The sequence below is a fragment of the Monodelphis domestica genome, chromosome 1 (assembly GCF_027887165.1).
Source record: "Monodelphis domestica isolate mMonDom1 chromosome 1, mMonDom1.pri, whole genome shotgun sequence".
Lineage (NCBI taxonomy): Eukaryota > Metazoa > Chordata > Mammalia > Didelphimorphia > Didelphidae > Monodelphis > Monodelphis domestica.
Genome location: NC_077227.1, coordinates 337,437,381 through 337,465,263, shown reverse-complemented (window position 1 = coordinate 337,465,263; position 27,883 = coordinate 337,437,381). Strand labels below are relative to the sequence as shown.

At 45.4% G+C, this 27,883-nt stretch overlaps 2 protein-coding genes across 6 annotated transcripts; both read left to right on the top strand.

Moving 5' to 3' along the window:
- Positions 1–250: 250 nt before the first annotated feature.
- SPATA24 (spermatogenesis associated 24) lies at positions 251–19,818 on the top strand. 5 transcript variants are annotated; one of them, XM_056811371.1, is made up of 8 exons: positions 9,016–9,213; positions 10,423–10,485; positions 13,963–14,028; positions 14,296–14,426; positions 14,516–14,586; positions 19,257–19,349; positions 19,441–19,543; positions 19,674–19,818. In XM_056811371.1, exons 3-8 carry the CDS (start codon positions 13,963–13,965, stop codon positions 19,801–19,803), a joined length of 594 nt encoding a protein of 197 aa, XP_056667349.1. In that variant the 5' UTR covers positions 9,016–9,213; positions 10,423–10,485; the 3' UTR covers positions 19,804–19,818. The 5 variants fall into 5 exon arrangements, with proteins under 5 accessions (XP_007473767.1, XP_007473766.1, XP_001376485.1 ...); XM_007473705.3 differs by lacking the exons at positions 9,016–9,213; positions 10,423–10,485 and adding an exon at positions 251–429; XM_007473704.3 differs by lacking the exons at positions 9,016–9,213; positions 10,423–10,485 and adding an exon at positions 8,598–8,892.
- A 2,057-nt stretch (positions 19,819–21,875) lies between these two features.
- Positions 21,876–27,477, top strand: PROB1 (proline rich basic protein 1). The gene has a single exon (XM_007473702.3). It carries the CDS (start codon positions 22,355–22,357, stop codon positions 25,436–25,438), a length of 3,084 nt encoding a protein of 1,027 aa, XP_007473764.1. The 5' UTR covers positions 21,876–22,354; the 3' UTR covers positions 25,439–27,477.
- Positions 27,478–27,883: the final 406 nt, after the last annotated feature.

The window sequence follows — 27,883 nt, the reverse complement described above, 5'->3', positions numbered from 1 at the left end:
TGAGGAAACAGGGCATCTCACAAGGTTAGGTGATTTGTCCAAGGTTATAGCACTGGTAAATAGCCAAACCAAGATTCGAATTCAGATTTTCTGACTACGGATCTGGCACTCTTTCTACCTAGACCTCCACTGCCTCTGGAGTTATACACCCCTGTACAGATACAGGGCCAACCTTGGATTTTATTACATCACACCCCTGCTCTGTGATGTTACGTTACCTGGAGCTGTGATTGGCTGGCAAAGATATGTGTTGTGATGCATACAGTTGGGTGTCTGTGAGACACCCTCTTCCCTCCCATCAGGCTAGGTATATACTGTATGACCACAGTGGCGTGCGGAGGATACGGGAATAGGTTTCTTCCTTGCTCTCCACTCCCCCCCGGTCACACAGGCTGCCGGGGAACAGTGCTGTTTAAGTTTTTGGCCCAGGTAAGTAAATGGCAGAAAGTCAGTTGAATTGAAATGATAACCCAGGAGTACGTATGGTTCTGTGATGGACTTGGGATTTTTACTGGTGTGGTATGGGATATTCCCTTCACAAGTGCTGATCACTATTCTTTTGGATCACTGTTTTTCTCTATCTGGTGTATTTTTTGTCAATGTCTTTAAGATACTCGTGAGATTTCCAAGGTTGTTCTAATTTTTTAGATAATGGGTTTGTACTTGGAATCCTTTACTTTCCATATACAACAGATCCAACTTCCTATTTTGTTCACACAAGCCCTTGGTAATCGCCTTTCGCCGTAATTGTGTGCAAGTCGTCACTAGTAATACGCCACGGCTTACTTCAGCCAACCATTCTCGTCATTTTAAGACTTCAGAAATCATGGCGCAATATGATCCACAGTGATACGGTATCACTCACTGGCCAAATATTATTGTTAAAAGGATGAGTTTTGTTTTGCTTTTTTAAAGAAAGATTTATTTCATGACAGCAAAGTAGCTTTGGGACCACTGAAAAATGCCAGTGAACCATTTCAATGTGGTCCAGGTTCATCTCAGCTTCTGGAGCCATCTTATGCAACATCTACACAGCACCTGCCACCAGCACACAGCCACGGGTGAGCACATGCACACACTGCTAGTCCCTCACCAATACTCTGCCTGTCAAATCTGACCGACGTATGCTTTATCCGTACTGGTTTTTTCATCGTGGATGGGGAGCCTAACCTATTAGTAGAGAAAGAGCTTTCAAATAAAAGCTTTACTCTTTCCAATTACCTTTTCTTAGCAAGGAGACCCTGTTGTGTTCTTATACATAGCTAGCTCTCTTCTGTGACACCGGCAAACATTCTAAGTAAGTAGCACATGCTCAGTGTGTCACTGAGCAAAGTATTTTCTGAGATTGCATCTGCAGAGTCCTGTGTGATTTGAATGTGTGGAAGGCAGCTTTTGTTTGAGGAGAACTATTTAAGGTAGCATTTGCTTTTTCCTACTGAATCAACAAAAGCCACAGTGGGATCATCAAGTTTGTGCACCTTTAAGCTGTGACTCTGAAAGATAGGCTTTGTGGCAGAAAAATCATCTTTTAAAAAGCCTCCTAATTTCATTTTTGTGTTTTCATAAAGGATGATTTTGAATTTTTTTCTATTTTTTCCTCCCCCAAAGACCATTCTTGTAAATAATTTACAAGAGGCAAGTAGTCATCTTGGCAGGTGTCTTCTCAGGCACTTTTTTAAAATTATAACTAACATTTATGTTGCACATTTAAAGTTTGAAGAATGCTTTAATCTTTTTTCATTTGAGCCTCACATCCATACCACAAGGTAAATACTATAGACATGAGTTACCCCTTAGAGATGGGGAGAAGTTAAGTGGCTAATCCAAAGTCATACAATATGAGGCAGGATTTAAACACAAGCTTTTCTGATTCCAAGTTTAACAATCTCTGATTGGCCTGCAGCCACTCTTCCATACTATCCCAGATCTTTTCTATTTTCAGTCTTCAGACACATTTAAAATGTTTGATTCCTGAATGAATACCTTTTAAATGATGTAGCCTCCCGCTGAGATTTCTTTCATATATCTATCTCTGGTCCAGTAAAACAGCAACTATTCCCGACCTCATCTTAAATACCATTGCCATTTCAGTGGTGTGCTAGGACATAAAGAAGCCAAGATTCTCCCCTAAAAATGAAACAAAACAAAAAAGGTGGGATTTAGAAATGTGTCAGTCTAAAAAATAAGTAAAAATTACTTGTAAATTCCTTCACATGTTCCAGGGATCCACAGAAAATAATAGAGCCCAGAAAGCAAAGCATAGGAAAGTCCTGGGGGATGGGTAGGAGGATACTCCAGGCAGTTCTAATTCCAGGAGAAAGGGACTAGGCAAAGATCAGCCCAGGTAAACTTGTGGCTGTAGGAGCTGTGAGCCCAAGCCCAGAGGAAGGAGAAAGGTATGTAAAAGAGAAGTCCTAAAATGAACTAGGGAAGAAAGATCCCAGGCAAAGCCTTATGCACACAAAGGCATCATAGCTCAGATTTCTCTGAATCCAGAACCAAGACTGTTCATGACCTTATTGCATCCTAAATATCTTCTTGGTCAGAGCAAAGATAAAAATAACCCAACAATACATACAATACATTAGAAAAAAGGATAAAGATGAGATGGCCCTATGGACCATAACAGCTGTATCAACCCAATCTGTTTAAGCAAGATGTTAACATAAATAGGAAGGAAATGCACAAAATCGTCACTCTCACCATTTCAGAGAGAAACTTAATGTCAATCAGTACCAACAGCACCCAGGGCGGTCCCTGAGCCCTGTGGGAAGAGAAGCACTCCCACCCCCCAAGAAGAACCCAATGCCTTAGCAGCCCTGCAGGGCCTTGAAGGAAGGGGCCCTAGTTTGCTTTGGCCACCAGACTCAGCTCCAGGACAGGCTCTGTCTATGTCATTCAGTTTCAGAGTTTTAACCCACTTTCTAACTAAAATGCTGAAGCTGATGCAATGAACAAAACAAAGTAAAATCTATATTCTATGGGGGGGTGGGGGGTGGAAATAACTTGGTTCAAGAGATGCCCAGGAAGCAAACCTCAAGGAGCATATATGGTTCCCACAACAGGTCTTCAATAAGGTGAAGCCTTGGAAGAAAATGTCCTGGCCAAAGAGTTTATAAGAGTAACTGGAAAAACTGAAACAAGGGGTACAAAATGGAAGAGCCGTGAAGGAAAGAAGAACAAAGAGAGTATCTCAAACGATGGAAAATCTTAGCCAAGAACTGGAAGTCCTCTGAGAATAAGAATGGGCCATTTCTTCCCATGTGCATTAGAGGGTAAATGGGATGCTTCTGTTAGCATCAAGGGAAAGAATGGATCTGTATATTGCCACAGGGAGGTATTTCCTATCCATGTGTTTTCCTTGCCGCTTCATCTCCAGATGCTCCTGCAGTCATACTCATATGGGTTAGCTCTTTGATGACTTGTCTTTTCCTTTTGTCTCCCACATCTTTCTAATTAGGAAGATCAAACTGTTTGCTCCTTGAAGTGGTTTTGGAGCTTTTTCAGTTCCTTCTGGTTGGTACTAACTTACATTAGTTAAGTTTCTCTCTGAAATGTGTCACTTTTGTCCATTTTCTTCCTATTTCTTAGTGTTAACATCTTGCTTAAACTGATGGAATCAATACTATTCTGTAACTGTCCATAGGGCCTTCTCATCTTTATCCTTTCTTCTAATATATTGTTTGTTTGTTTTTATCTTTGCTCTGATCAAGCGGATATTTAGGAAGCAGTGAGGTTGTGAAAAGTCAGTCCTGGCTCTGGATTTGGAGGAACTGGGTTCAAATCCCAAATATGATGCCTATCTGTTCACACCCATGCTCAAGTCCTTTAGTTACTCATAAAATTAGAGGTTTGAACTAAGAGGCCTCCTGGGATGCCCTAGCCCCATAGTCCTCATCTGATTCTGTAATGATGCCTGTTTATAAGTAATTGTTTCTTTTGTATGAATATGTTCTTTGTTTCTCATGGTCTTATTCAGTAGTCACTATCATTCAGCGTCTTCCGACCTTCTTGAAGGAAGTCATTATGATGTCTATACATTGTGGTATGACACTGACCCACCACACGCACATGCACACACAGGTTTTGAGTAAATTTTCATTTTTGTTATTTTTGATTCCAAGCCATATTTTCGGACATAATTTTTCATTGATCTTCCTAATCTGTCCCTACCTTCACATTGAAGTCACCAAGAATAAAGGTATATATGTGTGTTAACTTAAGAGAAGCGGTGTGGTACAAAGAAAAGAGAACTGACCCTGGACAGTCAGAGGCCCCAAGTGAAAAGCCAACTTCTGATTACTTTCTTGCTGTATGACCCTAGACAAGTCATTTAATTTCCTTAGGCAGTTGAAAAGATCTTGTCAAATGTATTTTGAAATTTATTTCATTCTCTGCAGCAAACAAATGGTGACACATGTGCTGTAATTTCTCTTTGGTAGTCTATTTGCTAAATTCATCATAACAACTTAAAGAAAAGACAAGTGCAGGACCAAGTGAAATGATATTGAGTATCATTTTGAGTGCATGATGAACCAACCATGCCAACTCATTCCTGTTCTTTCCAAGGAGAACCTATGAGCCATCTTTCCAATTGACTGCAATTTCATTTATTTATGTATCATTTGTGTTGAGAATGTCAGTGTGGAAGGGTTAGTTCTACTACTAGAGCATTAGTTTTGGGGTTTTGGATAAAAATCTCACATTTAGTTTGTGTAGATAGAAACCACTCCCCAAGTTTGTCCTATCCCACATCCCATTTTGTGTGTGTACTTTGCCTGAAAGAAGGGGACTGAAGTAAAAAGGTGTGGTGTGTGGGCAGGGGCTCTCTCTCTGGGTTGGCTCAGTGGTGGAAGATGGTCTGGAGTGGGAGCTCTGGTGCCTACTATGCTCTTAAGGGTTTTTTGCAGACTTTGGTGGCTTCAGATTTGAGCTTCCTGATTCAGCTCAAGGTATTATTTTAGATAGGTAATATTTTCTGTCCCTTTCCTACATTTCCCTTTTTTTCTATATCTCCATTTTTATTAAAACTAAATTGTTAAGAGTTATTAACAGACTCCTAACTTGAGAGTTAATTATATAAATGGTGACCACAATATTTTTATTAATATTATATTTAATAATTTTACTTTCATTATTACAAGTTATTTTAGCCATTAAACCAATGTTTGTTAGATGGTCTTTGAACTGGATGATTTTTTAAATACCCTTTGACCCCTTGCATTGTTATAGTGATAGAAGAACCTCATAATTTTCCCTTTTTAATTTATTTTGAAAGCCAACATGACCAAAAAATTTTCTTCAGTTAGTAGTCAGTCTTCTGACTTCTCTGTACTCAGCCATATCCTTCTTTAAATAACAGATGCTTTCTATCATCAGATTGACCTTCAGAACCTTTCCAGCTTGGTAGGATATGCCAAAACATTGATTCTCCTGACAGATTTCAGAAATCCAGGGTGACCTCCAGATCACTCTGAGGCCCCAGAGAGAATAGGAGGCAATAGTGGAGTTGGGGCACTACACAAAAGAAGATCGAGATCATAGGAGGTCATGGCCCAGGAAAGTGTACTGTTCTGTTGTATACTTCTTGATTAGGAATAACAAATAAAACACATAAGCAGGGTAGGATTATATACTTGTTCCTAGGAACTTGGTGCAGCTCAACCAATCAATAGACATTTTTGGACCCCCTGTTTGCCCAATCTTGTATTTAGCTACTTCAGAAAGGAGATACAAATTAAATTAGATACTGCCCATGCCTTCAAGGATAAGCAAGTATATTTTTAATGTTTGTCCTTCATTTTCAAAAAGAAACCACGACCTCATGGGTGATGACATGCATGAATTGGACTTAAGTGAGGCAGAATTGAACAGTCATCAGCCTCACTCTCTCTTCCAGAGACATCCAAATCCAATGGCAACACAAAAGTCAGGATGGCTGGCAAGTGGCCCAAGATGTAATGGATGACATTGGCATCTTCCATGTATGAACAAGCTGTAAGCACTCCACAGTTCCTGATTCTGCTGCCTTCATGGCTATTAGAGTAAATTGTTCTTATCTTCCCATTCCCCTCCAATGGCAACACAAAAGTCAGGATGGCTGGCAAGTGGCCCAAGATGTAATGGATGACATTGGCATCTTCCATGTATGAACAAGCTGTAAGCACTCCACAGTTCCTGATTCTGCTGCCTTCATGGCTATTAGAGTAAATTGTTCTTATCTTCCCATTCTTCCAGGGGAAGTCTTCCCATGTTTGGGGTAGATCCCTCCCTAATTTACTAAGTGGTAGGAGACCACTTGGTTACTCTCAACCTGATTTAGCCAGCCTACTGAGATGGTTTTATCAGGGTGTGATGACTGAACAAACTACTGTTTCTTGAACCACTGGTGATAGATTGCTAGATGAAAGGTGGACACCAAAGGTAGAAGAATAGCATTGAAAAAGACTCAGCAGGCCCTCACACCAAAAGTGCTAGTCTTAAAAAGTACCAAGACAAACATGACACAGGAGATAAATTGCTAACAGGTAAATAGGTATTAGCATACTTGGTCAGAAAACAATTATCTTATTGGCCCATGATTCTGTTGCCAAGAGAGGCCCCAAACTGTATTTCCTGTGAAAGCGGGGTGTACTCTCTTGTGCATATCTTTTAAATGGTTGGGTTTCAGCTACTTTTAGGAGTTAACAGATGCCTGGGCCATTTCTAACTCTGTTTTGAATCCATCCATTTTTCTAGCCCATATCATTTAATGGAATAATGAGGTTCACTATATATATGTATGTATGTATGTATGTATGTGTGTGTATATATATATATATATATAGTACATTGTTTACAAGGCACTGTACTAAGCTGAAGTTACAAAATAGAATATAAGTACTACTTGAAAAATTCTTATAGTATAATCTGAGTAAGAAAATGAATACAAATAATTGTATAATACGAGAGAAAATGACAAGAGCATTTGATTGTCCTTCTAAAAGAGGAAAAGCTAGCCAGACAAAGTGAAAGGAGCTGTTTGAGAAAAGACAAATAAACCACTTTCACCCTGGGCAAGCAAGTATGCACATGAAACAAGCAGACCAATTAAAGTCTGGAAATATTTAAGTACTAATAGGTATATAAATAATAACCACCGTGGATCAGACAACAGTCCATTTGACCCAACACCAAATTGCCAACAGAGTTATTTCCTAGGGAGATGATCTGGTAGTTCTCTTTGTCAGAAAGGCTTCACAGAGAGGATCTAGGAGTACCTGAGATAGACATTAAGATAAGGATTAGCAGAAATGGCAGGTGAGTCTCTAGGCACAGGCAAAGGGGAAAAAAATGAGACAGCAGGGAATAGAAAGTAGGCCAGTTACCTAATATGTAGGACTTGTAGAAGAGTATGAGATAAGGTTGAACAGGTAGTGTGGGGCAGGATTGCACAAAGACGTTTGAGTGCTAAAATCAATTCAGATTATATTTAGTAGACAGATTTATTATCTACTATCTGAAAACTTAGTTTTATGTATACTAAATTTACTGTTTCTTCTAGTATTTCAGAACATGATGAAAAAGGCTATGCTCAGTTAAAAGCAGGGCAACATGGGGGCTTCATCTTTTTAGATTTTGTTTCACCTTTAACCTTTATAGGTTGGAAAGTTCTGGTGTTTTTTAATAGTATGTTCTTTTATGTCAGTTCACTACAACCTGCTTTTCTTCTGATGAAAATGATGAGACTTTTCTGTACTTCCTCTAGTTCTGTTATGATTTTATCTTCATCAGTAGAAAAAGAAATCCCACACTATTGCAAGTAGAGCTTGCATCATAGCTTTACAATGTGGGGCTGAACTAGAAAATATTATGCTTAAGGCAAATTCAAGTTGGGGGATAAAGTGGACAGTGGAGGTCAGAGGACAATCCTGCAGTTGAGTCAGAAAAGTGTGGATGGTAGCCTGTCTCCCAAAGAATTGATTGGAGGAAAGACATGGTGAGAAACTGAATGAGGTAAAGACTGGGGGTGGGGTGGGGGTGGGAAAGAGATTAAGAAGCACTGGGAGCAATGGATGCTACAGAGCAAAGGGAAAGACCTCCCACATAATTTGTGCCCTAGAACAAAGCCTTGTGACCCTGTGCTATTTTGTGGCTCTGCATGAGAGTAGCTTAAATACTTTGTTTGTCCTTTGGATAATTCTAACCATTTTCAAGGCCTTAGTGGCAACAATATATAGAAAGGCTTCCGGGCTTCTTTCCTAAATCATCTGCTTCATTTATACTATTCAGGGAGGATTTATTAACGTAACTACCAGTTATGCTATTAGTAGAGTCAAAAGATCAGACTCAAATCCCCTCCCTCCAGCTCCCTACCAGTATTACAATCTGGGGATTGTAGAGGGCTTTTTGTGGCACTTGTTCAAGGTTTCAGAACAACCACAAAAAATACAAGCCGTGGAGACTGCAGAGAAGGTGTGCGTCAGGAAAACTAGGTCGGAAAGAGGGCCGTGAGCGGATAAGGATGTCAGGGATCAGGCCGCCGTGACAGCTGCCCCGTCACTCACAGCACGTGGCTCTGTGTGTTTGTCACATTCACAGCCTTTAAAGTCCTCTCGCGAGATGTTTTTCTGAGCAGCCGGTCCTCCAAGACCTGTGTAGATAGAGCGGAGGACCCGCCCCGGATACTACGATTCTAGGCGTTAGACAAGCACAGCTAGTTTATTGGCCCAGGTCGAGGAGAACAAGGAAACCAAGAAGCGGCCATTTCTAACGAATAGAAGATTGGGGCGGGAGATGGAGGAGGCTTGGGATTCTTATTTGGAGGACGAGAATCCTGCGTCTTATGCCTTCCAACAACTACGGGATGTAATTGAGTCTCAGGAGCAAGTGATTCACGGGCTAAAAAGCACGGTGCGGAACGTGATAGGCAGGGGAGCGGGACCGACTAGGAAACGTCACAATGAATGGGGCGTGGCCTGGCTTGAGGCAGGGGGCGGGGCCATAGATGGGCTTGGTGGTCCGGCCGGCGGGGGTGTGGCCCATAGCCGAACCTCTCGTTGTCAGGGCGACCGCCGGTGAATCTTCTGCTGGAATGGATCCGCCTCCTGCACTGCGGCCCCGAACCCGGATGTGCCCCTTTGCCCTCCAGAACAACCCTTCCCCAAAAGTCTTTATGGCCCAGTCTCCCGTCCAGGCCCGTAGTCCTTTGCACCGTTGACCTCTCTATTTACGGTAGTCTGGATTTCATCCTCTCTCCAGCCCACCTCCCCCACCTTATCCTGGGATGCTCATTAGGGACCTCTTGGACCTTGCCCAGGCCACCTAACAGACATACTTGCTGTGCGCTTCCCACACCGATGGGATACACTGCGGGCTTACACTCGGCTATCCTGGCCTTATGGAGTTTTAGATCCCATTTAACCGAATAGGATAAGGACCTTGCCCCGGGATTTCATTTCAGCTGCTCAGTGAGGAAAACTGCTCTGTTAAAGTTGGTCAGCAACTTCTTTGTAACTGAGTCTTAGTGACTTACCTTGAGTCAGTCAGCTAGCTCTGCAATTGTAGATGAAAAAAAAGGCAAAAAATAGTCCCTGCCCCAAGGACATAAAGATCATATATATGAATCGTGTGTATTATAAAGGTACTTTATATTTAATCCTAGGGCAATAGAGAGCCATTGGGGTTTACTGAACGAGGGATGACATGATCCGATTTATGTTGATTTGGTTTTTTTAAATCAGTTTGTGAACTGAGTGAAGGATGGATTGGAGTGAGGAGATGTGACTGAAAGAATGGTGTTTTCGGTAATAAATAGGGAAGTGCAGAGAAGAGAGGTTTGGGGAGTAATGATAATGAGCTCTGTTTTGGACATGTTGAGTTTGAAATGTTTTTGGAACATCCATTCTCAGATAACCAAAAGGCATTTGGTTGATATGACTCCAGAGACAATAGGGATAATGACTAGATGTATGGATCTGCCTCCGAAGATGCTTCTCAGTTCTCTAGAACACTGAAAAACAAGTGATTTGCATAGGATCACCCAGCCAGTATGTGTCAGAAAAATGACTTGAACCCAGGAGTCTTCCTGGCTTCCAAGACAGGTTCCCATTTCTACTGTGTAATGATGACATTTATGTCACTTATTCGCATGAGAGTCATCCTTAGCAACTGGCAGTGAGCATGAGTGTTTGAAAATCTGTTGTGTAGGAGGGGTTTAGTTTCATTTACCTTGGACACAGCTGTCAGAACTAGGCTCTAAGGGAAGGGGGAGGTAGGGAGGGGGATTAGAGCTATAAGAAGGAAACTTTATTCTCACTATAAGAGAAACTTTTTAGACAGTAGTTATTCAGTCATTTTCATTATGTCCAGCAACTCTTCATGACCCCATTTAAGATTTTCTTGGAACAGATATTGGAGTGGTTTGCCATTTCCTTCTTCCAGCTCATTTTATAGATGAAGAAACTGAGTCAGACAGGCAAAAAGTGACTTGCCCAGGGTTACACAGTAAGTATCCAAGACCAGAGTTGAACTTGGGTCTTCCTGGCTCCAGACCCTGTGTTCGTATATATACACTGTCCCAATCCAGCTGCTTTAGACAGTAAAAGTTGTTCAAAAGTAGAAAGGGCTGCCTTGGGATGTAGCAAATTTATCATTAGAATTTTCTTCAATATTATTCAAGATGGACTAACTTGGCAGGCTGCTGGTCCATTAGAATCTGGTCAATATACCCATTTTCTTTTTTTTTTAAAGAAAGTAACTTATTTTGTTTTACAATTAATAAGCATTAGTTTTACTTCCCTCTCACATACAGAAAACTCTTACAACAAATACACATAATCAAGAAGAAGAATAAATTCCCCTCTTTCCATGTCATCTCTCGTAAAATGGATATCATTCTTTATAATCAGTTCTCTGGAATTGTGATTGATCATTGCATTGAACAAAGTTCTTAAGGCTTTCCAAGTTGTTTGCCATGATGGTATAAAATTCTTCTTCTGTTTCTGTTCATTTCACTCTGTGTTCATTCATATAAAACTTCCCAGGTGTCTATAAAACTATCCCTTTTGTCATTTCTGCCAATAACATTTTTTATCCTGCAGAATCTCCTTGGATTTTTCTGTGCAAATTACTGACATTGGATCTCATTTAGGAGGCTAATTGTACTTTAGAGCATAGTATCATTTGCAGAAAGACATCTGGAGAACCCCTCCATCTATAGGGAATCTCCCTTTCATTAGGACTTTGGTTGAAATCTCTTCTCAGTACAGTGAAGCATGGTTCCCTGTTTTGTGTCTCATTTGATAGAATCATTAAGTGAAAAGTAATCGCTGGTTCCACCTAGCTATTGGACAATCTTCTATAATCTTTTCTTTTTTTCAAACTCTTACCTTCCATCTTAGAATCAATACTATGTATTGGTTATATGGAAGAAGAGCAGTAAGGGCTAGGCAATGGGGATTAAGTGACTTGCCCAAGATCCTTCACACAACTATGAAATATCTTAGATCACATTTGAACCCAGGACCTCCCATCTCCAGGCCTGGCTCCTCTATCCACTGAGCCACCTAGCTGTCCCCAATCTTCTATAATCTTAACATGAATGGGAAACATCTTGTTGGAAAAGAACCCTTAGGACTGCATTTTGCTCCACCAAGTCAAATGTTTTTTGTAATAAACACAATAGTTACAGTGGTATATTTTTTAATCAAATTTTATTGTTTTCACTTGCATATGTAGCAACAATTTTTGACAATTGTTTTCTGACATTTTGCAACTCTCTTCCCCCAACCCCAAGTTGGTAAATGGTCTGATAGTTCATATCAGTGCTTTCATTCAGTACATATTTCCATATTCTCTATGTCATGACTGAAGACACATATCACATATACAATAAAAAACTCTTGAAGGAAATAAAGTAGATGGCATGGGCATGCTTTTTGGTCTGCAATCAAATTTCTAGTTTCTTCTTTGGCTACGGATAGCTTTTTTTTTTTTAATCATGAGTCTCCTGGTGTTGTTATCTTGGAACCTGGTTTTACTGATAATAGTTTAATCTTTCACAGTTGATCATGGAACAGTATTTCTATTACTGTATACACTGTAGCCTTCACTTAAATCAGTTCATAGAAGTCTTTCCAGGATTTTATGAATTCATCCTTTTCAGCATTTCTTATGGAGGAATAGTTTTCCATTACAACATGCACAGCTTGTTCAGCCATTCTCCAAATGATAGACACCCCCTCATTTCCAATTCTTTATCACCACAAAAAGAGCTGCTAAAAATATTTTTGTACAAGTAGGTCCTTTTCCATTAGTTACAGTGGCATGGTATCTTATATTTTCTATACCTGTAACTATTAATCACTTGTATAACTATAGAGAAGTGTTCTGTTATAAAATGCCTGCGTGTTGCCTTATTTTCTTCAAGGCCATCCTAGATACACATTGGAAACAATCTCATAAAGCTTTTTTTTAAAACTCTTACCTTTTGTCCTGTATTGGTTCTATGGCAGAAGAGCAGTAAAGGTGAGGTAATGGGGGTTTAAATGGCTCTTTCCCAGAGTCACCCAGTTAGGAAGTGTTTGAAGTCATATTTGAACCAAGAACCTCCTGTCTCTAGGCCTTGCTCTCAGTCCACTGAGCTTACCCAGCTGCCCTCTTACATACAGTTTGTACAAAGATTAAAATATAAACATCATGGTTGTTGTTCAGTCATTTCTGACTCTTTGTGACCTTTTTGGAGGTTTTCTTGGCAAAGATACTGGAGCGATTGGCCATTTTCTTCATTCTACAGATGAGAAAACTAAGGCAAACAGTGAAGTGACTTGCCCAGGGTCACACAGCTAGCAAGTGCCTAAGGTGGATCTGAACTCGGAAAGAGGAGTCTTCCCAACTCCAGGCCCAGCACTCTATCTACCACATCATCTAGCTGCCCTAATTATAGAGATATGAGATAGTAATTTCTAATGACTTCCTCATCATCTAATTTTGGTAATAAGCCTGTGATTTTCTCCTCTTTTTAAAGTCACTTTGAACAGTGATCCTGAGAATCTTTAAAACTGTCTCACCTCAGGTGCAGTTAGGTAGCTCAGTAGACAGAGAGCCAGGCCTAGAGGCAAAATGTTCTGGGTTCAATCTGTTCTCAGATCCTTCCTATCCATGGGACCCTGGGAAAGTCACTTAAATCCCCAATTGCTTAGCCCTTACTGCTCTTCTGCCTTAGAATACCAACACAAGGCAAAAAGGTAAGGGTCCAAAAAATAATAATAACAAAAAAAAGTTTTAAGCCTCATCTCTACCAAGGATTTCTTCTTGGCTTTGGTGGGGTCCAGTTAACTTTTAAGATTTGACTTCATTTTCTTAAACACTTTATATCAGGTACTATGATGCTAAGAGTCTATATGTGGTCATTCCACACAAATGACCAGACATTTCCTTTCAGTCAGTGTACAATGGATTTCTTTTTTTGTGATATTTTTCAGGACTCACCCTGTCTTAGACTTTGGCTCTTTTTTCCCCCCTGGCTCTCTTATGAAAGAAAGTCTTCATGATATAAATAGGCATGGACTTCTGAATGGTCTAAAAGCCCTCAATTTCTTTTCATTTCTTAATCTCAAACCTCAATTAAGTCACTGAGTATTTGCTGGCTTTGTCCAAAGGATCTTGTCACGTTCTTCATATAAATGAATCTATTTCTCCATCTCTTTCCACAGATGTTGGCATATAAACTATAAATTATTTTCCTGGTGATTTTGCTTATCTCCATCATGAGCATTACAAGCTGAGTTGCAAAATGATGCTTCTTATTGCCCCTGTCTCAACTCCAGATCGCTCTTTCCAAAGATCTTCTATTTATTCCTGTCATTATTCCCAGCTCATTCCCTAGCTGCTCCTATGCTATATTCCCCAAACTCCCTGGCCTCTTGGCCTTTTTGGTCCCCAACCTTTAATTATCTGTGCAACCTGTGGTTGCATTTGCAGATGGCCATCCAGGAAGAGAAATTTGTGAGTAAAGAGGAATACGAAGCTGTGGTAAAGAAGTTGGAGGTAAAAGAGTCCTTCCCTCTACTTCTTTCCTCCCCCCTACCCCCCCCGCCCCAGGGGACCCCCAAGGGAAATAAAGAATAGAGGAAAAGTGTGAAGAAAAGAGAAGTGGGGGATCTTTGAGATCTTTTGCTTGTAGCCCCATGGGGCAGGGCAACCAGAGTCCTAACCCAGGCAAGGGAGCCCCTATGATTTCCCCAGGGCTTGAGGCAACTCCTAGAATTGGCCACCCTTGGCAGGCATACTTGATGGAGACATCTGTGATTACAGGAGGAGAAGGCAGCCCATGCCCAGACCAAGGGCCTGTTGGCTAAAGAGACAGAGAAACTGCAGTTTGCTCTTGGCGAGGTAGAAGTGCTATCCAAGCAATTGGAAAGAGAGAAGCAGGCTTTCGAAAAAGCGTAAGTGGGGCCTGTGAAAAAGAGAGAGAGGTGTCCAGAGACCAGCTACCTCCCCAACTCACTCAGATATCTTGCCCTTTCCAATCTAGGCTATCCAGTGTCAAGAACAAAGTTCTGACAGAGTCCACCAAGAAGGACAAGCTTATCACCAAGTGCAATGGTAAGGAGGATGGGAAGGGGGAAGGCCCAGCATTCCTAATCCTGGTTGGGCGATGGGGCATGAACAAGAGGACTATAGACAAAATAGGGACCAGAATAGATAAGACAAGTAGCTAGAGAAATGTTTACCTTAATAACAGGTATTGAGATGGAAAATTCCAAAAGAAGGATAACCATCAATAAGTCCTGACCCATGGTATATGATTGGGGATGTTGACCTTGAATGATCACTCCATCGCAAATATTAATGATATGGAAATAGGTTTTGAACAAAGATACATGTAAAACCCAGTGGAATTGCTTGTCAGCTCTGGGAGAGGGGAAGGAAGAGTGGAATGAAAAAACATGCATCATGGAACCATGGAAAAATATTCTAAATTAATTAATAAATTAAAAAAATTTAAATATAAATAAGTCCTGACCCATAGAACCTACTTTGCTATTTCTACCAAGTTTTAATGAGAATAATCTGCACATGGTTTGAGGGTATCCTTCATGGAGGTGTGAGAAAGAAATGCCATTCTAGAGGCAAGTGGTGGCTCAGTGGGGATAGAGCTCTAGGCCTGGAAATGAAAGGTCCCAAGTTTAAATCTGGCCTCAGATACTTCCTAGCTATGTGACCTTGGGCAAGTCACTTAACTCCAATTGCCTAGTCCTTACTGCTCTTCTGCCTTGGAACTGACACTTAATGTCTATTCTAAGAAAGAAGGTAAGAATTTTTAAAAGAAAGAAATGCCATTTTATAGCAGGCTACATCTTTAGTACCACCCAATTAACAGGGAGGGAATACAAGATAACATTGTGCTTATTCGGGGGGGGGGGGGGGCATAAATAAGTATTTGGCTCAGTAGAGTAAAATGCCATATTTTGCTAATAAAGGAGGACTCCCATGCCCAAGATGAAATCATGCAGGATTCCTTGATAGTATAACAGTGACAACTTTGTTCAATGATCCCCTGAGTATTAATATCAAGTGAAACATAAAGCTAAGATTTATTCTTGCCAGAGTTTTTGGCTACCACCATGAAGATTATTTCAGGAGGCATCCGGGTGGTTCAGTGGATTCAGAGCCAGATCTAGGTTCTGGAAGGTTCTGGATTCAAATTTGGCCATAGATACCTCCCAGCTGTGTGACCCTGAGCAATTTACTTGATCCCCATTGCCCAGCCTTTATTGTTCTTCTGCCTTGGAACCGATACACAGTATTGATTCTAAGACAGAAGATAAGGGTTTAAAAAAAAAAAGACTGTCTCAAACAAAGGGGTACACCCTGTACAAGGTGAGTTCACATAGAGTGGGAGGGAGCCCTTCAAGATGGGGGAGGGTCAAGGGGTACCCCTGTTTGCATATGACATTGTGCCCTAAGGAAGGCCATTGAACTGGAGAAGAGAGACAAAGAACAGGATTATGTTGGGACTTGAGAACCACAAAACAATTTCTGATGTTTATCTGATAATGTTTTTAAAGCTCTTTTTCATTATCTCATATCTAGAAACAATTCTGTGGAGTAGGAGCTATGATTAGCTCCATTTTATAGATGAGAAAACTGGAGCTCAGAGAGTGTGAGTGAGACTCCTAAAGTGGGATTGTAGCATGTCTTCCTAACTGTCCAGCATTGTATCCTTATCCCCTCTTGCATGCTTTCTTCCTATGACTAGAACATAAGATTAGTTGAAGCAACTAGGGATGGTTAGAAGGAAGACTTGGGAGGGGGAAGATATGACAGCTACTTTGAAGGACTGTCATGAAGACAAGAAATTCATTTGGCCCCAGAAGCAAAACTTAACATCTTTGGTTTAAGTTGTAGAGAGACAGATAATGGGCATCTCTAGGTAGCCAGGTCTGGAGTAAGGAAAATTCAAATCTGGCCTCAGACATTAAATGTATGACTCTGGGCAAATCACTTAACACTGCCTCAGTTTCCCCATATGTAAAATCAGCTGGAGAAGGAAATGGCAAACCACTCCAGTATCTTTGACAGGATGTGACCCCCAATTGGCTCATTTCCTCAAAGTTTACTCACCTCTTCTTTACTCTCACCCCATATCCCCTAGAGTCAATCATTTGTTGAATCCTATCAACTCTCCAAGAACATCTCTTCCATTCATTCCCTTCTTTCTGCTAACTTAGCCACTGAGACCCTTAGTTCAGACCTTTACACATTTTCTCCAAGACTTCTGAAATAGCTTCCAAATTAGTCCCCCTGCTTTCTAATCTTTCTTTCCCAATCTGTCTTTCACACAGCAGCTGTCAAAATCATTTCCCTAAAGCCTCATCGATCTGGCCATGGCAATTCTTACTCATAAACTTTCAATGAGTGTTGCCTCTAGGACAAAATATAAAATACACCAGCCCTTCATAATCTGGTTGTGTTCTGTTTCATATTACTATTCCTCTTCTGAACACTGAAACTCAAATAAATTCCTAACTCCTCCAAACACAACCTTCCACCTTCTGACTCTGCATTCATACAAGCTGACTCCCATGCCTAGAATACCCTCCCCTCCCTCATCTTTGTCACTTATTCTCTCAAGGCTCAATTTAAATAGAGACATGACAGTGATGCTCACTCCTTTGGGAAGCTTGCTTTCCCTGATTCCCCCAGTCAGTAGTCCTCTCTTTCCCTCATCAAATTAGTTTCTTACAGTACTTGTGTATCTTTCCTCTCATCTCCAGAAGAATGTAAGTTCGTGGAGGTTAAGGACTTTTATTCTTGTTTTTGTACCATCATCATCTTCCATAGTGCCCTATGTTTAAATGTTTGCTTTGGGTTGAATGATCTTAGGGCTGGACCCCAATAAATAGGGGAGTCAGATTTTTTATACATTAAAAAGAGTGAAACAAGACCAGTTAATTAAAGAAAACAATAATCTGACTTCTAGTTGGAGGAAATATTAGTGAAGTAACTTTCTAAATTGGGGAAGGGGAAGTGAACAGGTACAGTTCCCAGAATTCAGAAAAAAAGAGGTGTTCATTCCTCGTCAAGTGTCTATAAACAAAGGAACATGGAAACTACTCAGTATGGAGCCAATTTTTAGGCAAGATGTAAGAGTTGCTTGAGATGTACAATTGTGAGAAAACTTGCATCAATCTTCGAATCTAACTGGGTTTTTTTGGGTCAGCATAATCAAAGTCCTTGGTTAGGGAGTTCTAGGCAGGGAAAGAGTGGTCTGGTTTCCTAGTTAGGACCCACAATTAACCACTTGCTGTCCTAATCCCCTTTAGTTCCTTTAGTTTCCTCAGGTGCTCTCAAGTGGAGATAGCACGGAATGGAAACCTATATAGAGCTGACTTCAGAATGCAAAACTTAGAAATAGTGGGTAGAAGGTATAGTGAAATATTTAAACTCAGTGTGAGGGAAACTTTTCCTTTGGGAGCGAAGGGGGAACCTTTCTAACAATTAGATCTTTCCAGCTGTGGAATAGGCTGGCTAGTGGATAAGTGGGGCCCCTCCCCTACAAGTCCAAAGATAATGATAGAGGAACTAGTTTTTCAATTAGGGGCATAAGGATTTCTGACATGCCCTCCAATTCTGAGATAACCCACTTCAAGATAACAAAAGAGACATTTAAAGAAACACTATAAAGACAGAATTTTATGATGCTAGTCAGGATAAAAGTATAATTTGCTGTCAGAAGGCCCAAATTCAAATCTTACATTATTTTTTAAAGTTTATTTATCTAACTAATTTAGAATATTTTTCCATGGTTACATAATTCATGTTCTTTCCCTCCCCTCCTCCTACCCCCCTCCTGCAGCCAACAAGCAATTCCACTGGGTTTTACATGTGTTCATTGATCAAGACCTATTTCCATATTATTATTTGTACTGGGGTGATTACTCATTATCTTTGTGATCCTGAGCAAATAATTTCCTTTCAAGAGGCTTTAGTTTCCTCCTCTAAAATCTAATTCTGAGTTCACTGGTTTATCTCATGTCCCTCCCATCTTTAAATTCTATGATCCACTGCAATACTTTCCAGGTCCCCAAAATCACCTTAAGGTCCAGGCTACTGCCTGCAATGGCACAAGGCCTTCTTTTTGTATATCCTTCCCTGGTGAAGCTGCATGCCTCATGACCATAGGCCTTCACTTCATCTAGAAGTCTAGAGTTTTCCCTAAAATCTCCTGGAAAGGAGCTTGAGATTACTATTCCTTGCTAAACCAATCCTCTATAAACAGAGCAAGAGGTTTGTTTTGTTTTTAACCCTTACCTTTCCCTCTTAGAATCAACACTGTTTTAATTCTAAGACAGAAAAGAGGTAAGGGCTAGGTCAGTGATGGCCCTATAGAGACTGAATGCCCACTGCAACCCTCATGCCACATATGAACCTCCTGCCTTACCCCAAATAGGAGGGAGGAATGCTCCCATTGGGCTGCTGGGCAGAGGAGAGGGTGATGTGAGAAATGTACTTAGGTGGGAATGCAGAGGGGGGAGGGAGTAGCCACACACAGGCACACGAGTGCCATAGGTTCACCAACATGGGTCTAGGCAATTGGGGTTAAGTGACTTGCTCAGAGTCACTCAGATAGGAAGTGTCTGAGGCCAGATTTGAACCTAGGACCTCCTGTCTCTAGGTTTGGCCATCAATCCACTGAGCCACCTATCTGCTCCCCTATAGAGTTTTTTGATTGGAAAAGGGTTAATGTGGAGGGGTCTTCTCTCACACAGGTGGACCCAGTTTTTGCAGCCGAGTTACCTCTAGGAAAGCTCATTCACAGGGAGATAGGAGTGACTGCATTTTGAAAGAAGAGCCTGGAGAGGGTAGTACTCAATTGGAAAGAAATTGCTCTGATTCTGATGATAGTCATTCCTCTGTTGCTCCCCGTTTGACAACCTCTCTCCTTTAATTCAGAAATTGAGTCTCACATTATAAAGCAAGAGGATATTCTTAACGGGAAAGAAAATGAAATTAAGGAGCTACAGAATGTCATCAGCCACCAGAAACAGATCTTCAGGTGAGGGATTTAGATGTTTAGGGAGGAACTTGGGTGTTGAAGAGGGAGGGGAGCAGCAATTCTCCAACCTCCTGGGTGGGTTCCTGCCCCAGAAGCTGTCTCAGGCCTACTCCATTCTTCTCTGTTGCAGGCATCAGATATCGGACTTCCGGATTCAGAAGCAGCAAGAGAATTACGTGGCCCAAGTGCTGGACAGAAAGCAAAAGAAAGCAAGCGGGCTGCTCTCCACCCGAGGCTTCAAGGGACTTGGAGACAAATAAATCTGCTGACTCTTACCTCTCTCCTCTTTCCAATCTAAGGGCCCTCTCCTAGGCCTCTTATGGCCTCCATTCTTCCTTCCTCCTCTTCTGGGCTACCCACTTCAGTTGGAAAAGGGGGCAAGAGAGCCCACCTTAGCCTCCTCCCCTGGCCCTGGTTCCCAAAAGAACTGCAGGCCCTTGCTCCTGGCCAGTCCTGGGGAGCATGCCTGGGAAGGAGGATGGAGCTCCCTAGCACATGGCTTGATCTGGCATCAGCCCCTGCACCTGCCACACTGGACCCAGCACTCAGCACAGACAGAACTGGCTGCCGGGGATCTTCAGATTTAACCCTCTCCCACCCTGCTTTCTTTCTAGCGGGATCCCCAGTGTCTTGGGGGTGGGGGGCTGAATTGTTGCCTGCTGCAAAAGTGCTGAGCTCCCGGGATTGGGGGGATGGAGGGTGAGAAGGAGAATTCTTTTGTCCAATGGCTGCCCCACCTTTGTTTGGCCCGGCCCCACGTAAGCACTCCTCGTTACCCTGGTAACCCCCCTCCTCCGTGCTAAGTGTAACTTGCTTAATTTAGCTTCCAGAGCTAGGGAAACTTCTAGGCAGGAAAGTGACGGGGGGATGGGGAACACTAACCGGGAAATTCCCAAATCGAGGCCTCAGGACCCCCAGCAATAGAAAGATCTTTGTCCTAATGCGTCTTTATCTAGATTTTGACATTTCTCCCATCATCATCTGTTACATATATTTGCTAGTTTTCTCAAAGTATTGGCACAAATTTGCATCACATGATCCTCATCTCTTCAGAAGGAGGTAAGCTAGGCATTAGCTTATTTTACAAATTTAAAAAAAAAAGGGGGGCTACGTTCATTGACTTGCCCATGGTCATACCGTGAGTTGCAAATTTATTCCTGACCCAACATGATCAGGGCAGAGATGTATTCATAATTGGGAACCTGTAACTCCTACCGTTATCAGTGATAGACATCTGTGTGAGATCCACCTGCAAATTGTCCTCTTCCTGCTGAAGGTGAAGTGGAAATGTAGAGAAAAAAAAGTTTGAAATCCTTATGGTCCCTACTTTCCAATTAAACCAACCTAGAGAGCAACGACACATTTTATTCTGCTAAATACAAATTCTGACTTGAAACATTCCTGACTATTGGTTCTGAATGCCCTAGCCTTGGATCTTCATATCTGCTCAGGTTTTGTGTGTGTTAAAGCTTCCCCAGCAGCTAGATTGGAGTTGGTTGGGGGGGGGGTAGGGCCCCCAAATTCAGTATCATTCTACTAGTTAATGCAAAAGGGCCTGTTGATAGGATTTTCAAAGCCTTGAGATAAAAAGAAGGTAGCATAAGAGGAAAAAAGGACAAGATCCCTTTACACTTCCCAGCTGTGTGACCCTGGGCAAGTCACTTAATCTCCATTGCCTAGTCCTTATCAGTCTTTTGCCTTGAAACTGATATGATTTTAAGAAGGCAAGAATTTTTAAAAAGTCACCTGAGGGAGAGTGTGAGGAGAGGGACAATGACAAATTTATAACAATTTTATCCTCATGAAAGTGGGTATCATATCTCTGAGTGGTTTCTTGACCCCTCATCTATAAAAAGAGGGGGTCCCACTAGCTGACCTCCAAATTCCCTTCCAAATAACACCCTTTGAAGTTTGAGGCCTTCTTCAGATAACAGAACCTCAGCCTCTGTCGGGAAGAAACCGGGCATGTTCCCAAGTACCAATCAACTTGAAATATTCTCTAGCTCCCCTACACACAATACCTCCAGCTCAGAGTTCGATACAGAGGCAAAACTTTTCTTTCCTCTCCCCCTTCACCCTGGCCCAGAAATCTGGCCCAGCTTTGGGGACTTGGGCCCTGAGGAGCGGGGCATGCCTTGAGCCACTGGCTCTTTAAAAGACCCTTCACAAACAGTGTCATGAAAAGCAGAGGTCTCACTTTCACTCACTACCCACTTAGTTATGGAGAAACTAAGGAAGGCCCCCCCTTAACCTAAAAGGATGGGATGTGCTGTCTGTAAGAAGCAAGGGATGGGGGGGGCAGAACAGAGATGCCAGAGACACAAAAGTCCAGGTTTGAACCTCAGAATTTAGAACTGGAAGTGCCCTGGTGTCCCCTAGGCGTTTCAGGAAAGCATCTGCAGGGGCCCCTCAGCTTTCTGATCTCTGATCCTCCTGTAGGAGGGTTCCTAGTCTTAGACTCCTGCTAGGGACCCCTGGCCACACAGTTCACAACCCCCAGCCTGCATTATCATCCCGGATCTGGTCTCGGCCCCTCCAGGCAGACCAAAGTCAGAGGATTGGACCGGGCGGAGGGAAGGGAAGGGGAGGGTGGAGAAAGGCCCTTGCTACTGGCCGTAGCCAGCCTGGGCAGCGGCTGGCTCGAATTCAGCTGCGGCCTCTTTAAGGCGTTGTGACCCGGCCGTGCCGGGACCCCGGGGCGGGGAGTGAGGGCAAGGGACAGAGCTGCCCGAGCCGGCGGCGGTGGCGGAGGTGGAGGCGGCGAACCCCACTCAGCGCGGGCCTGGGTCCCCGCCACAGCCCGTCTGCACTATGCTCTCCATCCTTGTCCCTCCAGCCGCAGGCGGCTTCCCCCCCGCCCTTGCGCTGCGCCAGGATTCCTCGGGCTCCTCTGGTTCTTACCACACGGCGCCAGGCTCCCCGGAGCCCCAAGGTCCGCGCCCAGTCCTGGACGGAGCGGACGACGACGACGGGGGCAGTGGAGTTCCTGGGCGGGGGCAACCGGCAAAGTTTGCGGGCCTGTACGCCAGGGTCTCTGGCCGGGGGGCGGGCCCAGCCGGGAGCGGGGGCTCGCAGCTTCGCCTGTCCATCAGCGCCCAGAATAGCCGCCAGGAGCCTGGATCCGGTTTCTCCAAGAGGCCGGGACCGCGCCCGAGCCCGAGCCCTTTCCAGCTCCGCACCCTGCCGTCGGGGGAGATGGAAGTGATCTTCACCACCGGGCCCCTCGGCGGGACTCCCGTTCAGGCCCCCAGCGACTCGGACGAGGCAGACAGCGAAGTGCAGCAGCTCACCGGCCTCAGCTTTCACAGTCTGACTCGCCCTCAAGGTCCCTACCTCGACGTTCATAGCCCTAGCGCGCGGGCCTCCTCCAGCCCATCCCCAGCTCCCTCTGACAGCAGCAACCAAGCTGACCGCTGGGCAACTTACCTAGACCTGCATCAAGAGGCTGAAGCTTCTGCCCCGGGGCTGCCAGAACTTCCTGCCCCGTCCGGGAGGACCCAGTTCGAGTGCGTGGAGGTGGCACTTGAAGACCAGGCATCCCTGACTAAGCAGAGAACTGTCCCCAAGAGACAGATAGAGCTGAGACGGAAGCCTAGTCCCCCGGAGCTGGATGCAGCCAGGGCCAATGCGCTCCCTAGGCACAAGTTGTTCATGAGAACCGGCTCACTGGATGAGTCTCTGACCCGCTTGCAGGCTGCCTCCAACCTCGTGCAGACCGCACTGGCCAGGAAGCTGCAGGCCGAGCAGACACTGCGCCTGGAGCAGCAAACCCCAAGGGGCGGAGCTCAGCCCATCCAGACCCTGCCAGGCCCGAGGCTCAGTGCGGACTGTAATACCCAGAAGCCGGCAGATTGGCCCCAGGCTTGGCCCGAGGCCCGGGAGAGAGAGGCCCCAACCAGACGTACGGTACGAAGCCCTCGAAGAGACTCAAAGGATCTCAAGAACAGAGGGACCTCTCAGACTGGGCTTCCCCCAAGAGAGCCAGCAAAGGAAGCACCTCTGCCACCTGTCAAGCCTGTCGGGTTGCGGGCCCCAGAGGGGGTGGTTTCTATCAGGGTCCCGAGGCCTTGGCCTAGCCTTCGCGAGCGAGCTATTCGTCGGGACAAACCAGCCCCGGGAACCGAACCACTCGGTCCCGTGAGTTCCAGTATCTTCTTGCTGTCGGGGGAGAAGTCGCACGAGGCTTCTGAGTCTCCGCCCCGCAATGAATTGGGCCAGCGGCAGAAATCCCTGTCTCCGAAGAGGACGTCAGAGGATCCGGTGACCCAGGAGACTCCCAGTCCTTCTCCCCAGGAGACTCCCAGTCCGTCTCCCCAGGAGACTTGGGATCCCACTGTACAGGCATCGCTGATTCCGTCTATGCCGGAGGCTCCGAATGAAGCGCTCCAGGAGACTCCATCGACGCAGTCAAATCGGGATTTAACTGTGAAGGGATCGCAGACTTCACCTACACTGGAGCCTGCAGTCCCAGATACTTGGGAGCCCAGAGACGCCCCCGCTCCCGCCGGTAGATCTCGAGTGACAGTTCCGCGACCTCGGGACGTCCGGAAGCTAGTGAAGAACACCTACTCCCTGAGCTTCCCAGCTGCCACCAGCACCAGCCTGGGACTTCCTGAGCCCCCTGGCGCTCCTGGGGGCCCCAGCGAGGAGAGCGAGGCTCCGCCTGGAGCTCCAGAGCCTCCTGTCCCAGTTCACTACACCTCGACTTTCCAGAAAGACTTCCTGCCCATAGTGCCCCATCCCTACGAAGTCCCGGAGCAGCCGGGAACTGGAGGAGCTGGTGCAAGCGACTGGGCTCCGTTTAGCCACAGCGAGGCCCCTCGGAGCCACCAACCTCAGCCCCAGCCAAAGGGCTACTCAGAAGGAGACTTGACCCCCCAGCGGAAAGCGGAGAACTGTACAGCCAAGCCCTTTGCACGCAGTGAGATCCGCCTCCCAGGAGCCCTCTCTTTGTCCAGGAAGCTGGAAGGGGCCTCCAGGGTCAGAGCTCAGCCTGAGACCAGCACAGAGATCAGCCGTGCTTCTCCAGGGTACAGTCCTCAAGCCCAGATCCAGCGCCTCCTCCCCGAGGGAGAGGTCCAGGCCAATCCCCCAGGAGTTAAGCTGGGGCTGCCAATCCCCAAGGAACCAAGAGATCCGCCAGAGGTGGAGACACAGCATCCACCTCAATGGGGAGGGACTGGGCAGGCATCTAACTCCTTGACAGGGTCCCCACATCCAAATCTCAGGGGCTCCCTCCACCTGGGGTCCCCACACCCTGACCCGGCCAGTTCCCAGAACCCAGAGCCCAGAGCCAAACCCCAACCAGGCTTTGCTGGGATCCATCCCTCAGGGAACCAGATTACAGCCAAACCTGCTTCCCTGTCCCAGCCCAGGGCAGCTTCAGCACCTCCTTTGGCCCAGGTCCTTGACAGCCCTTCCCAGGGCCAGGGTAGGGGACTTCGGAGCTCTGGATCCACCCCATCAGGAAAGGTTCTAGTAGATCCAGAGAGTGGGCGCTACTATTATGTGGAAGCTCCCAAATCTCCTAGGTTGAAGTTGCTCTTTGACCCAGAGAGTGGTCAGTATCTGGAAGTCCTTGTTCCCCCCTCCCCAGCAGGGGCTCCTGTCCGCTTCTACCCTTCCGTGTCGCTAGGGCCCAGTCTCTATCCTCCCTACGGGTCCTACCCTGGGCTCTCACTACCTCCTTCCCCTGGACCCTTGCCTCTCGGTCCCCCTGACCTGCTGGCCCCAGGAGCCAAACTCCCCTGGGCCCCTGAGGGTGGCACTGTGGACGGGCTCTACTACCTGCCTACAGGCAGTTCCCCAAGCCCATTGCCTGGCCTTCCTCTCCTTCTCTACTCTGGGCCCCCCAATTCTGGGTCTTCCACCACTACCAAAGGCTCACCATTTTGAGTAGGAAGACCCTCAGGCCCTGCCCACACCCCATTCCTATGGAAGGGGCTGTTGTAGCAGAGCCTTTCCGCGGGCACACAGGCACTCCCTCGATCCCAATCCTGTCCTTTCTTTTGATTCCAATTTCCCACCTCCACCAGCACCTCCCCTGCCTGAGCCTCTCCACTCCCATCCCCCCAGGCTCCTCAGATCCCCCATCCCACCGGCAGAGTGCCCATCCCTCCCCAGGCACTTCAGGATGGAAGGGAGAGCTCAGTGAGGAGTTGGATGCGTTCTTCCCAGTCTATCCCGTTCCTTCTGGGCATCACCCATCCCCTGGGGGAGTGGGGACTCTCGTGTCACCAGTGACAGCCCAAGAAAGTGGGTGGGAAAAGGTGAGAGGCAGCAAGAGATAGGAAGGATACAAACTGTGCGGGGGGGGGGGGGGTCAGAGGGCCCTGCTGACCCCCCAGCTAAAGCTCCAGGTCCTTCTTGGAGTCAGAGAGGAAGGGAAGTCGTGTGTATGTGTCGGGGCTGGGGGTAAGATGTGCCCACTTTGAGGAGGTCTAGGAAAGAGATGGGGGACAGTAAGTTGTGTCTTCCAGAAGTGCTGGTGGGTGCTAGAAAGCTCTGGATCTTGTTTCCAGGCAGGGGTGGACTTTAAGAGGAGAGGCCAAAGTAGGGGTCTAATTCAGCCTCTCGGTGGCAGGAGCCCAGTCAGTGAACAGATATTTATTAAGCATCTATCATGGCACGGGGTACAAACGCCAGGAACGAAATCACACCTAGGAGTGAGAGAGGTGCTGGGGATGGAGGAGGGAGTCGGGATGTCCAGCACGAAGCTGGGGCAGGGGTCAGCAGCCGCCCCCACACAACACCCGGGCTTAGACTCTTCTCCTTCAGAAATGGCTGTTTTGTGAGTCACACAGTTTTCACTTAAGGGGGATCTCAGTGATTGTTTAGGCCAGCTCTCCTCTTTTTCATATGAGGAAACTAAGTTCCAGGGAGGACAAATGACTTACCGAAGTCATCAAGCAAGTTCAGTCCTGCAGAGCCAGGCCTGGAATTCAATAATCTTTAGGACAGGCATCCAAAAGGACTTTCCAGCAGTAAGAATTATTAGACAAAAAGTCTCCCGAGGTTGAACCGCTCTAGCGTTGCAAAAAGATGGACTAAATGAGATGATGACTTCTCCAGACCTTTTCCAGAGGGGTCTCTAATGCTCTGAAAGGAACCTGTAGACACTGGTGGTGTGATTGGGGAGTGGGAGGAGGGGACAGGATGCTGTGCATTGTATTTATTTATTTATTTATTTATTTATTGATGAAGTCCTTACCTTCCATCTTAGAATCAATACTAAGTATAGGTTCCCAAGGCAGAAGAGTGGTAAGGGCTGGGCAATGGGGGGTAAGTGACTTGCCCAGGGTCACACAGCTGGGAAGTATCTGAGGCCAGATTGGAACCCAGGCCCTCCTGTCTCCAGCTCTGACTCTCTATCCCTCAGAGTTACCCAGCTGCCTCTATGTTATACATTCTTTAAAAAGTACCCCTCCTGGTCTGGACTCCAGATCGATGCCACTCCAGCGAGAAATGCACCTCCGAGTGACCAGAAGGAATCCTGGAGAGGGAGGTAGAGGTGGGGTCTGGAGCAAATCTCTAAGCTGTCTGTCTCACCCGCCCCTTCCCTTGGCCAATCTGGGAGCTCCCCAGGGAGACAGGCAGTTTCTATGTGTGGGTGTGAGTGTATTGGGGGGGAGATGAGGCATCTGTGGGTTGTTGGTTAAACTGCTTGTGTGATGACTGCTTTCCCTGGTAAAACATGTCTTTAGAGATAGGAGAATCCCTTCCCCCAAAGAGCTGGCTGCCGCCTTCTCCTGGTGCAAAAGTAAGGGGGGGGGGGCCGACACTTTCCGGGACCCCCAGGCCCCTGCCCAGGGAGGAGAGGCCCTCGGGGAGAGAGGCTGGGTGAGGACGACCCAAGTTAGACCCCAGAGCAGGCTATCTTTGTGTTTGTTTCATACGTGTAAAATAAAGTGTCCCACCGAGGGAGTAAAAGAAAATACCACCTTCGGTCATCTGTTGGTTTTTTGTCACTAATCCCAGCAACTCCTCTGCTCCCAAGGTTGTCACCTTGGCTTCCAAAGGGATGCTGCCACGGGATGTCATCTCACACAGAAGGCAGAGTCTATTTTTTAACCCATACCTTCTCTTAGAATCAGTTTGGTGTATTGATTTCACGGCAGAAGAGCAGTGAAGCAATGGGCGTTAGGTGACTTGCCCAGGGTCACACAGCTAGGAAGTGTCTGAGGCCAGATTGGAACCCAGGACTGCCCTTCTCTAGGCCTGGCTCTCTCTCCATGGAGCCACCCAGCTGCCCCTGCAAAGGGCAAATGCTGAAGAAGGAAGGGTGGAAGAGGTATCTCCCATCTCCTTTATTCATGGAGTGGCACTAGCATCTCTAAGTTC

Excerpts from the sequence above, each read along its gene's own strand:
- SPATA24 (XM_007473704.3), top strand. The coding sequence starts at position 8,776 with ATGGAGGAGGCTTGGGATTCTTATTTGGAGGACGAGAATCCTGCGTCT. Across the intron at positions 14,029-14,295 it reads CTGTGGTAAAGAAGTTGGAG|GAGGAGAAGGCAGCCCATGC; the intron begins GTAAAAGAGTCC and ends CTGTGATTACAG. Across the intron at positions 14,587-19,256 it reads GCTTATCACCAAGTGCAATG|GTGGACCCAGTTTTTGCAGC; the intron begins GTAAGGAGGATG and ends TCTCTCACACAG.
- PROB1 (XM_007473702.3), top strand. The coding sequence starts at position 22,355 with ATGCTCTCCATCCTTGTCCCTCCAGCCGCAGGCGGCTTCCCCCCCGCC.